General features: G+C 40.2%; 1 protein-coding gene across 10 annotated transcripts in view; it reads left to right on the plus strand.

Moving 5' to 3' along the window:
• MAP3K13 (mitogen-activated protein kinase kinase kinase 13) overlaps positions 1–12,352 on the plus strand; it is a 168,100-nt gene that overhangs the window by 118,806 nt on the left and 36,942 nt on the right. For all 10 annotated transcript variants that reach the window (XM_081830893.1, XM_081830913.1, XM_081830905.1 and 7 more), the window contains one exon: positions 4,828–5,387. In XM_081830893.1, the coding sequence (XP_081687019.1) occupies positions 4,913–5,387 (475 nt within the window). In that variant the 5' untranslated portion in view covers positions 4,828–4,912. The remainder of the gene's footprint in view (positions 1–4,827; positions 5,388–12,352) is intronic.

Raw genomic sequence — 12,352 nt, forward strand, 5'->3', positions numbered from 1 at the left:
AGAGGTTGCTGCCTGTGTTCCCCTCTAGGATTTTGATGGACTCCTGTCTCACATTTAGGTCTTTCATCCATTTTGAGTCTATTTTTGTGTGTGGTGTAAGGAAATGGTCCAGTTTCATTCTTCTGCATGTGGCTGCCTGACTTCCTTTCTTCTGTGGGTCTCAAATCATCTTCCTTTCAAAGGTTCATCTCAAATCCTACCTCTTTCATTCAGCCTGAGTGAACTACTCTAGTCCCCATTACTGTTTGCCCTCTGCACAGCTCTGTATAACAGAACACGGCACATTTGTCATGGGGGGAAGGGAGAGGAGGAGGCAATTCCTTCCCTGTAATTATTAACTCCTTAAGTAGTTTATAAGCTTTGGAAGGAAGGAACTTTGTCTTACAGAGACTACATGTGTCGGTAAGAGATAGAGTTTTGGAATTAGGAAAAATAATCTGGTATTCAATCTTGGCTCCATGACCTTTAGCAAAATACCTCTCTGTAGACCTTAGTTTTTGTGAAGACTAGGCATAATGATTCCATGCCCTGACTTCCTTGCACAGGGATCAAATGTTTAGATCAAGATCATAGCCCACAGGGGCTCCTGGGTGGCTCAGTCGGTCAAGCGACTGCCTTCGGCTCGGGTCATAATCCTGGAGTCCTGGGATCGAGTCCCACATCAGGCTCCTGGCTCGGCAGGGAGTCTGTTTCTCCCTCTGACCCTCTCCCCTCTCATGCTGTTTCTCACTCTCTCTCTCTCTCTCTCTCTCAAATAAATAAATTAAATCTTTAAAAAAAAATCATAGCCCACAGCACTTTATTAACCTGTGAAGCACTCTAAGGAAGCAAGGGGTTATTATAAGAGGTGCTATGGTGTTATAAAAAAGGCAAGGGAATTTGGGGATCTGAATTTTGAGTCATATTTGTATTTCTGCTCTACCACTTACCCAGTTTATGACCTTAAAAAGTTTTTTATTTCTTTGTAAAATGAGAATGACACTATTACAAGGATTATAGTGCTGGTGCTGACTTACACACCAATTTGTAAGAGCTGATTGAAACTTTGCAAGTAGGTTACTAAACTATTATTAGCTTGAAATCTGCCATGGTGGGAGTATTTATACCAGAGAAATCAGTAAACACTACAAATCAGAGTGTCCCGGTGTTTTTTTTCCTTTTTTTTGGTTTTGTTTTGTTTTGTTTTCTGCAGAGCTGTTTTACCAGTATATTGCTGATTATGCATACTGGGCTGTGTAAATTGTAAGACACTTTGTCTCATTTATCATTAGAAGTAGTAATTGTAACAGTAATGCTTTGTATCCACAGAACTTAGCTTAGTGCAAAGCACAGCTCCTAGTATCTATTTAATAAGTATATTTTTAATTTAACTTGGGTTCACCCTTGTATTATTTTGATACTTCTGCCTTGAGCTAAAGGAGCACTCCCATCCCATCTTCCCACATCCCTCTCTACAAAGTGTCTTTTTAAAATCAGATAACATAAATAAAAGCCTGGTACAGTGCATTAACACACACAATAGGACTTAAACCCTCCATGTCTGTAACTGAGCTAATTACCTTTTTTCCAAACCTTTCTTTCTTCTGCTATTTCATATCTCAGTTAATGATATTGCCCATCTATCCATTATCCCAAGTAAGTTATCTGAAAGTCTTCCTCTCTTTTCCCTTTTCTTTACCCACACCCAGGTCTAATCAATCACTAGATCTTGCTTATTCTACCTCTTCAATCTTTCTCCTCCTCCTCATTACCACTGCTCCTGCCTTGGTTCAGACTCTCATCATTCCCACTTGAACTCTTCCTCCTAAGTGACATCTTGACTTTCAGTGTTTCCCCTTCAATCCAACCTCTACTTCTATAGATGTAATTTTAAATTACAAATTTGAGGGGCGCCTGGGTAGCTCAGTCAGTTAAGTGTCTGCCTTCAGCTCAGATCGTGATCATTGGTCCTGATCCGGGGATCAGCCCTGCATCGCATGGGGCTTCCTGCTCAGCGGGGAGTCTCTTCCCTCTTCCCCTCCCCCCGCGTGCATGCATGCGTGCTCTCTCAAAATCTTTTAAAAATAAATAAATTAATTAAAAATTTGACCAAATCACTCCCCCAATTAAAATTTCTTAATGGCTCTCTGTTGTCTTGAGGATAAAAATCCAAAAACTTTAGTTTGTCATCTGGGTCCACCACATTCTGACCTTTGGCTACCTTTTATAAGAGTTATCTCCTGCTGCTCCCCAATACTTCCTGCAATGTCTAGTCTCACTTTTACCTGGTTTACCCTCCAACCCAAACAACATTTCCTCTATGACTTCTCTGGATGTATTTGATGTTTATTTTCTGAGCTCCTGTAGCACCTTGTTCATGTCTGTGTACCATATATCTAACCATGTGACTCTTATTATCAATTGGTCTTTCCCTCTAGATTGTAAGTTCCTATAGAGTAGAAGCCTATGTACCATTCATTAATTCCTAACACATTGTGTAGCATATAATAGGAGCTCAATACATATTTACATGAATGAATGAGTCTTCAAAGGATAGGGTATTTTCATTGGTTCATTCACACAAGCTACTCATAGGATATGGCAATGAAAAAAACGCTTAAAATTTGGATCTCAGTAATTCAGATGAGAAATTAATAACATAGGGGTAGTTTCTTTTTATCCCTAACCCCCAATCTGGGATACTATGACCCCCATCACCTTCAGGATAAAATCCAAGCCTTTTAGCCTAGCATACAAATCTCCTTGCAAAATGGTCCCTGTCTTTTTTTTTTTAGAAAATTTTTAAAAGATTTTATGTGTTGGGGCGCCTGGGTGGCTCAGTCGTTAAGCATCTGCCTTCGGCTCAGTTCATGATCCCAGGGTCCTGGGATCGAGCCCCACATTGGGCTCCCCGCTCAGGGGAGAGCCTGCTTCTCCCACTCCCCCTGCTTGTGCTCCCTCTCTCGCTGTGTCTCTGTCAAAATTAAAAAAAAAAAGATTTTATGTGTTCATTTGAGAAAGAGTATGAGAGAGAATGAGAACACAAGCGGGGGAGAGGCAGACAGGGAGAGAGAAGCAGACTCCCCACTGAGCCTGACGTGGGGCTCTATCCCAGGACATGGAGATCATGACCCGAGCCAAAGGCAGGGGTTTAACCATCTGAGCCACCCAGGTGCCCCTGGTTCCTGACTTTCTCTCCTTTCTTATCTTTCTCTCTATATATACATATAACCCTACATTCCAGCCACTTCAATTTGTCATATATTCCATAGTCTTTCATGCATCCTTGCCCTTGTTCATACTTTCTCCACATCTGTGGTATCCTCTCCCTCTTCTCTCACTCACCCCTTTCCTGCCAACCCGATGAGGTTCTACGCTTCTAACACTGATCAATAGTTACCACCTTTGGGCAGCTAGCCCTGAAAGTATCCCTCCCTCTTCTGTGCTCCCAGAGCACTTGGTTGATTCATGGTCAGCACTGTACTGTCAATCATTGTTGGTCTGTTTCTTGCCCCCTCCGTAAAGTGAGATTCTCTTTATACCCTGGTTCCTATTAAACATATTCTAAATGTTTAATTCAGAGTGAAGGAAGAAATAACTATTATATAGGGATTTGTAAAGAAAGTAAATTTCTGACATACAATGAATAAATTTAAGATTGAATTTGCATGAACTGGCCAATCTAGACAATTCCATGTCTTTATTTTCAGAGGTTGGGTGGCCCTGAGAAATCGGTGCTAATGGACAGATCAGAAGCAAAGAATAAGTTTAAAGCACTGGGGCTTAGTTTGTTGCCCCAGATTTGGTGCATTACAGTAAAAACAGATTTTATATCTTAGGAATTTGTGTTGTCACATAAGACATTTACCTACATGACTTAATGAATACCTTAGGAAGTAAAACAATGCCCCAGGAGAAAAAACACTAAAGAAATTAGAAAAAATATGAGCAGGATGTTGTTCCTAATAAAACAGTGTTTATCAAGACATTTAATTTCTCTTTGGGAAGGGAAACAATTTTTTTTAATAGTTTTAAATATTTATCAGTCTGTTTAGGCTGCTATGACAAAAATACCATAGACTAGATGGCTCAGACAAAAAAATACATCTCTCACAGTTCTGGAGGCTGGGAAGTCCACGATCAAGGCACTGGCATATTTGACGTGTCTGTGAGGGCTCCACCCTTATGACCTAATCACTTCCCAAAGGCCCCACTTCCAAATACTATCACACTGGGGATTGGGTTTCAGCATATGAATTTTGGAGCAAGGGGACACAACCATTCACTCTATAGCAACATATTAATGCAGAATGCTTGGAATAAAGCCCTCCCAAATCTAACCACCTAGACTTAACAGTAGTTAATAGTTAACAATAGTTAATTCTTGGGATATATTCTTCCAGTCTTTTTCTTATGTATGTGTTCGTGTGTCCTTTCCAGTAAAAGGTGGGGGGTGGGTGAAACAGGTGATGGGGATTAAGGAGGACACTTGTGATGAGCACCAGGTAATGTATGGAAGTGTTGAATCACTATATTGTCACCTGAAACTAATATTACATTGTATGTTCACTGGAATTTAAATAAAAACTAAAAAATTGTAAGGGCTTATGTTGTATATATTGTTCTAACCTATTTTTTATATTAACATGTCATGAACGTTTTCGCAGGTTCGTAAATGCTCTTCTACAACATGATCTGTAATTGCTGCATAGTATTCCACCATTTGGATGCATACCAGTGTTTAACCAATCCCCATTGCTTCAATGTTTTTGTTATTATAAACAGAAGTGTGGTAGTGTGGGTGACTAAAAGAAGGGTGATCTCATGTCCTCCTCCTATCTTCCCCAGGTTCTGGAGCCCTCTCTTGCATCAGAATTCTGTCCCAGTAATCCTCTGAGTGTCATCTCAGGACCCTGGGCACACTCATGGCACCATGGCCAACCCTCAGGAGCACCTGAGCTGCTCCTCTTCCTCATACTTACCCTCGAGTGAAAGCAGAACCTTCAACGGACTACAAGATGAACTCACTCCTGTGGGGAGCCACCCATCACCCAAGCTCCTTAAGGACCAGCAGGAAAAGGGGGTGGTACAAACAGAGCTAACTGAGGGCATGAACTGCCCCATCACCACAACAGTGTTGACAAGCGTGAGTGAGGATTCCAGGGACCAGTTTGAGAACAGCGTTCTTCAGCTAAGGGAACAAGATGAATCAGAGATGGCCATGTCTCAGGGGAACAGCAACACCGTGGATGGAGAAAGCACAAGTGGAACTGAAGACGTCAAGATTCAGTTCAGCAGGTCGGGCAGCGGCAGTGGTGGGTTTCTGGAAGGACTGTTTGGATGCTTAAGGCCTGTCTGGAATATCATTGGGAAGGCATATTCCACTGATTACAAATTACAGCAGCAAGGTAAGGTAGAGTGTGGACCTGGGAAATAGTCCCTGCCATCACCACCATTCACTGGATAACCTTTGATTAAAACCCTAGTGCCCGATGAATACCCTGTACCAATCTCCTATAAACCTTCTGACTGGAACAGATTCACATTTGGTTGGTCTTTTCTGGCCAAAGCCCATCTTTTGTAGCTGTCTAGTCTAGGGGTGTCAAGTAGAGTACATAGAAGACAATCTACAGTGTTACGAGGAAGAAAATGTTAGAGCTCCTGTTCCTTGTATCATCATTTTAAGTTTCTATTTTCATGCATGTTTTCATATATATTTGGTATTTTAATAAAGTTGTGCAGATACATAACTTATAAATAATCACCTAGTGCATGTTTACAAATTTTTTTATTGAAAGTTCATGCAATCAAAAAGTCTGACGGCCACTGGATTAACTCAAAACCAGACAGACGCCACATGGTTCTCTGCCTAAAGCTAGTGCCCTGGTTTAGGTTGTAGTAAAAAGGAATCATTTTCTTACAGCCCAGGCACAGAAAGCTCACATTGTGAGGAAAGAACAAATATACAACCAATCTTGAGAAGCATTATTATGTCTAGATCCCACAGCTTTTTAAAAAGTAAATTAACTCCCATCACGGTGTAACATGCATATTCATATATTCCAATTCAAGCATTATGCTTCTGAAGGAAAGAGAACACATGGCCCTAGTGTTCTTTATAACTTCATTTATATTCTTTAGAAGAATTTTTTTCTTCCTGATAGCAAAAATAATATATATGGTTAAGTTGGAATATACAGGTAAGTTTCCCCCCAAAAGTAAAAATATTTATCTATGATCCTCAGTCTTCACTATTAATGTTTTTGGTATATATAATGTTAGTCTTATTATCTGTGTGTGTGCTTTAAACAAAAAAACAGTCAAACTATTTCATTTTGCCTTTTCACTTCACATTTTGAACATTTCCCATATCATGAAATATACTTCTTCAGCATTTTTAATGCCTACACAGTATTAAATTGTGTGAATGTGCCAAGATTTCTTTAAGCAATCCTCTATTCCTTGGCAATTTGTTATTTTTAGTGATCATATGCTATACTGCAATGAACATCTGTTTATTACTTAATTTTCACACATACCCTTCATTATGTCTGTGATCATTCTTATTATATCTTTGATTTCCTTAAGATAAGTTTTTAGAAGACACATGGTTGAGTTAAAATGGTTCATGGCTTTTTAAGGCTTTTGATACATATATTTGTAGTATTATGTAAATGATTCCATTGTTAATAGTTCTCTCATCAAGAAATTTTGGAAAGGACCAGAAATGTAGACCAGAAATGAGATTCTGTCTTATTTATTTTATATCTGAATGTTGGACTCTGTGACCCTCTCTTAGAAATATATTCATGTTGGGGCTCCTGGGTGGCTCAGTTGGTTGAGCATCTGACTTTGGCTCAGATCATTATCTGGGAGTCCTAGGATCGAGCCCCACATCGGGGAGCCTGCTTCTCCCTCTCCCTCTGCCCCTCCCTCCGCTCGTGAGCTCTTTCTCTCAAATAAATAAAAATCTTTTTAGGGCGCCTGGGTGGCTCAGTTGGTTAAGCGACTGCCTTCGGCTCAGGTCATGATCCTGGAGTCCCTGGATCGAGTCCCGCATCGGGCTCCCTGCTCGGCAGGGAGTCTGCTTCTCCCTCTGACCCTCCCCCCTCTCATGTGCTCTCTCTCATTCTCTCTCTCTCAAATAAATAAAATCTTTAAAAAAAAATCTTTTTAAAAGTTAAATATATATATATACACATATATTCGTATCTTTCAGTCGACACTGTTGACAGCTTTTCCACAACAGCCAGTTGACCTTAGTCACTATTGACCACTTTTCTTGTGCATTCTGTTTTTCTGATTTCTGAAATATTTTCTCTTAAACCAATACCTCTCTTAAACCTCTCCCTCTATACCCTTTCCCAGTATGTGTATTGGATTTGCTGGTAATCAATTGATCCCAGGTGTGCTTTCCAGGATTTGTGAGTCAGAGCATCCATTCCTGTACATGCAGAAAGTCTTTGTGTCCCTGGGGTTGGTCTGTCTGTCTGTCTCACTGTCTTTCATACATCTTCCCATCCCATCCACCCTGCACATTCCACCCTTCTTTCCCCCTCTATGGTCTTAAGGTTTCAAGAAATTAAAAAGTTGTTCCTTGTCACACAAAGGTTGGGGGTTTCAATGTTAAACAGTATTATTATTTTAAAAATTGGGGATTAAGCACAAAGAGGAAAACAAAAAATAACTTGTTATCCCACAACCCAGAGATAACCACCCTTAGTTTATTATTTTTTAAAAAGTTCCCTCTCCTCTGCTTAGACACAAAACCTACTAATACCTGCTTACGTGATAAAATTGCATTTGGCTTTTAGGGTCTTAACTTATCCAGTCTAATAATTATTTTGGTGGTAATTTGGAGATCTCAGGATACAAATGCAGCATCAAGGTTCAGGCTCATAAAGAGGGGCAGCAGATACATCCTATGTGTCTGTCAAAAGGGCCTTTCAAATTTGGGGGCGGGGTGCCTGGGTGGCTCAGTCCATTATGTGTCCGAATCTCCATCTCAGCTCAGGTCTTGGTGTCAGGGTTGTGAGTTCAAACCCCCTAAATGGGCATGGAGCCTACTTAAAAAAAAAATTTTTTAATTGTCCTGTAAACTTGTATTTAATCAATCTTCTGATTATGTGACTGCCAGAAAGGCTTATTTCAAGAGTAAATAAGAAACGGGCCTGGTCAGCTTAAGCTTACAAGGCAGCTTATAGCTGCCTAGCTCTTCAGCAGATGACAGGATACCCTACTGTGGGCTGGAGTTGTGGGGGGCCGTGAAAGGGATTCACTAGCCAGGAACTAAGGTAGTTTTTTCCTTGTCAGCTCTGGGATCAGGGAGCTAATCCTTAATCCTGGATTACAGTCAACCAAAGGATAGCACACAGAACAGATGTGTCTCTGCATTTGGTACTAATAAGGAAACTTCACTTGATTTTTCAAAAATTTTAATGACATCTTCATCTCCCATTTAGTATGTTGGTAGTGAAATCCAAGTAAGGTAGTATGTGTAATTGAAATTTTTTACTGCCAAATAGTTCCCAGTCCTAAAGCAAGTATGATATCATAGCTATGTCTGAATACAAACAACAGAGAACTTATGCCTTAAAAGTGGGTGGGCATGGGGCTTTTTCTCAGTCTTAGAGATCATGGTAGATATTGGAATTAAGATAATAGTCATAGTGATGAATCAGAAGATAGAAGCTGGGGAAGAGTACCAATGGACGGCTATAAAAGCAGAAAGTCTGGGATTAACCCTGGAGTGAACACAGTCAGGTTCCATTGTTATGTTGTTATCTTGCTGTCAGTTATCAGGGCCCCCAGTTTTGCACATCCTCATTGCTAACATTCTTTTTTCTTTTTCTTTTTTTTAAGATTTTTATTTATTTATTTATTTGAGAGAGAGAGAAACAGCATGAGAGGGGAGAGGGTCAGAGGGAGAAGCAGGCTCCCCACTGACCTGGGAGCCCGATGTGGGACTCGATCCCAGGACCCCAGGATCATGACCTGAGCTGAAGGCAGATGCTTAATGACTGAGCCACCCAGGTGCCCCATAAAATACAAAGTCTTTTTAAAAAACATTCTCTTAATATGTGTCAAAGAAATAGAAAACTCCTTCAAATTTATGAGGACTATGAGACCCCCGACAGATAAATGCACAAAGCATAAATGTGGCAATTCATGCAGAGCAGATGTGAGCATTAAACAAATGTGGAGAAAATATTCTACTTCACTGGCAATTAAAGTAGTGCAAACTTGGGGTGCCTGGGTGGCACAGTCGGTTAAGCGTCCAACTCTTGGTTTCAGCTCAGGTGGTGATCTCTGTGTTGGGAGATTGAGCCCTGCATTGGGCTCCCTGCTCAGTGAGGAGGCTGCTCGGGATTCTCTCCCTCTCCCTCTGCCCCCGTGCTCGCTCTCTCTTTCTCAAACAAATAAGTCTTTTAAATAAATAAAGTAGTGCAAGCTTATAAAACATTACTTTACACCTAAATAACTTAGAACCCAAAAAACTATCAACAATATTCATTGCTGGCAAAGTAAAAGGGACACACACACTCATGCATTACTACTGTCAGCAAAAACTAGCAAAGCCCTTTTGTATGGCAAGTTAGAATGTATAGCAAAAGCCAGGAAACTGTACTCTAACCTAAGAACTGAGTCTGAGGAAATAATATAAAGAAAGAAAAAAGTATCAAATTTAAGCCAGCAAACAAAAAGATGGAAGGACTTAAGTACAGAAAAGGTAAAAGGGTACAGTAAGCTACTATTGAAGCTTATAATGAAAACTGTATATACAGGGGGGATACACAATACATGAGAAAATAGAAAAGGTTATGTGTCACCTACAACTTCTGCATAGCTGCACACATATGAGCAAAGACTGGAAGAGAAGATGATAACTGAATATGGAATGGGATTGCAGAGAAAATACTTTATTTTCTAATATTTGCTGGTGTTTCTAGCATTTAACAATAAATAAAGATTGAGTAAATAGGGAAAAACACGTAAGAGGTCTAATTTTAGTTATTTAGTAGTTATGAAAAATTAGGATAACTTGGGCTTTTATAAAGTTTTTCAGAAAAATATTGCCCAGGATGTTCTTGCCCCAGAATCCAGTAATAGTCCTTTTATTTGGCCCCGGAATGGCCAAAGTAACACTGTGTCTAGTTCTTCACCAGACCTCTCCCAAGTAAAACCCTCTGACAGTATGCCATCGATATCTGGGTCCTGTGTGTGCTCCACAGATAAGCCTGTGGGGATGAAAGTGGGACGGCGTGAGACACTTTACACTTGTCAGTCATTCGAAGCCAGAAAGATCCTCAAAGCAGTCAAGCCCATAACTCACTCTTTCCTCCTGCATCTCACTTGGTATCATTTGTTTATTCGGTGATTTCGTGTTTGTGAGCTATTTGTATTTTAGGGAAATTTGTTTTTATGTAGCGTCTATCTAACTTCAATAGAGCAGATATCTTTAATCTGCTCAGAACAGAAGAATGGGTTAAATATCTGTGCTGTCAAACACCCTCACTATAATTTGTTCTGCTCTATGTCATCCTCTCTGGAAGGTCATGTTTTAACCACTGTAATGAGAAGCCACATTTTATTAAGAGTCTACGGGATTTATTTTCTCTCAAGTTCGAGAAAATGAGAGAAGAGGGAAATGTAGTTCCCTTCCAGGTACTGATGACCTCTTTCTGCTGCTTCATCACCATAGTAGATGTGAGTTGATTTGCTTTCAAGACCAGAATATCTTCAAAGCTGACTCAACACTACCTTGTTCAGTATTCTGCAAACAGTGACCTTTTAGTGATTGGTGATCTAATGAAAATCCCCCATAACCTTTAACATTGTCATTATCCTCTCCTCACTCCATGGGACTCCTCGTTCTTTGATGTTTATTTCTTACCAGTGTAGTGACAATGCACTGATAAAAAGGGGGAGAAGGATCAATGGATCATATTCTCCTTTTTAAGTTCCATGAGATTAAAGCATGTATTGATTGAATTTTTGAAGTGCTTCATTTAAAATAGCATTTTAGGGCACCTGGGTGGCTCAGTTGGTTAAGCGACTGCCTTCGGCTCAGGTCATGATCCTGGAGTCCCTGGATCGAGTCCCGCATCGGGCTCCCTGCTTGGCAGGGAGTCTGCTTCTCCCTCTGACCCTCCCCCGTCTCATGCTCTCTCTCTCTCATTCTCTCTCAAATAAATAAATAAAATCTTTAAAAAAATAAAAAATAAAATAGCATTTTATTCATTACAAAAGTAATACAGGCTCATGGTAAAAAAAAAAATACAGCATAGGATAAAGAGCATAATATGAATCATCAATAATGTCACCACTTAGAAGTGACTCCTGTTACTTTTTTGGTGCAAAGAAAATCAAATTCTAAGAAAGAGAGAAACTTGAAAATACTGCATCTATACGAGTAAATCTATTACGGCTAATGACCCTCTCAATTACTTCACAAGAGGCAATGTGGTATAGTGGAGAAAGCACTGTCCCTGGAATCAGCCAATTCTTGAGTTCTGCCACTTACCAGCTGTATGTCCTTGGGTAAGTTCCTTAATCTCCCTGGCTCAGTTTTCTCATCTATAAACAACCATAATAAGGCCAGACTTCCAAGATTGTTGAAAGGATCAACACATGAGATACATAAAGCTTTATGCTAGTGTCTGGCACGTAGTAAGTACTCAATAAAAGGGAAATATGAATATAAGTTTTGTGCATAATTAGGTCCTTGGGAGAGTATCATTGAAAATTCATTCAGGAAAGATTAATTGAGCATCTACACTAGAAATTCAAAGAGGAATAAAACAACACTGACTTACAATGGGTAATGGGATAGGGATAGTGGTATAGAGACAGATAAGTGGATTGAACGTGCAAGCTTGAAGTGAGGAAGTGGGGCCATGGGAATGTCAAGATATGTTTTGTTTGGAGGAGAGTATATTGGAGATCTCCGATCTCCTTGATTTCATTGGTTAAAAATTGATACAAACTGGGGCACCTGGGTGGCTCAGTCAGCTAAGCGTCTGCCTTCAGCTCAGGTCATGATCCCAGGGTCCTGGGATCGAGCCCCACATCCATGTAGGACTCCCCACTCAGCAGGGAGTCTGCTTCTCCTCTGACCCTCCCCCCTTCTCGTGTTCTCTCTCTCTGTCTTTCTCTTTCACTCACTCTCTCTCTCAAATAAATAACATCTTTAAAGAAAATGATACAAACTAACACATGAGAATATCTGATCTATTGTACCAAGACCCATAGGAAGGTTATATCTTTTGGTGCGTTACAGGTGGGAGTCCAAAGGTAGAGATCATTTTGGGTGACGCTGAAGTTGGTACCTTTGGAGTGGCCTTGTAGAACGGTCCCTGAGCAAATCCCGAGA

The sequence above is a fragment of the Leptonychotes weddellii genome, chromosome 1, assembly GCF_054177405.1.
Source record: "Leptonychotes weddellii isolate Sample4059 chromosome 1, ASM5417740v2, whole genome shotgun sequence".
Taxonomy (NCBI): Eukaryota; Metazoa; Chordata; class Mammalia; order Carnivora; family Phocidae; genus Leptonychotes; species Leptonychotes weddellii.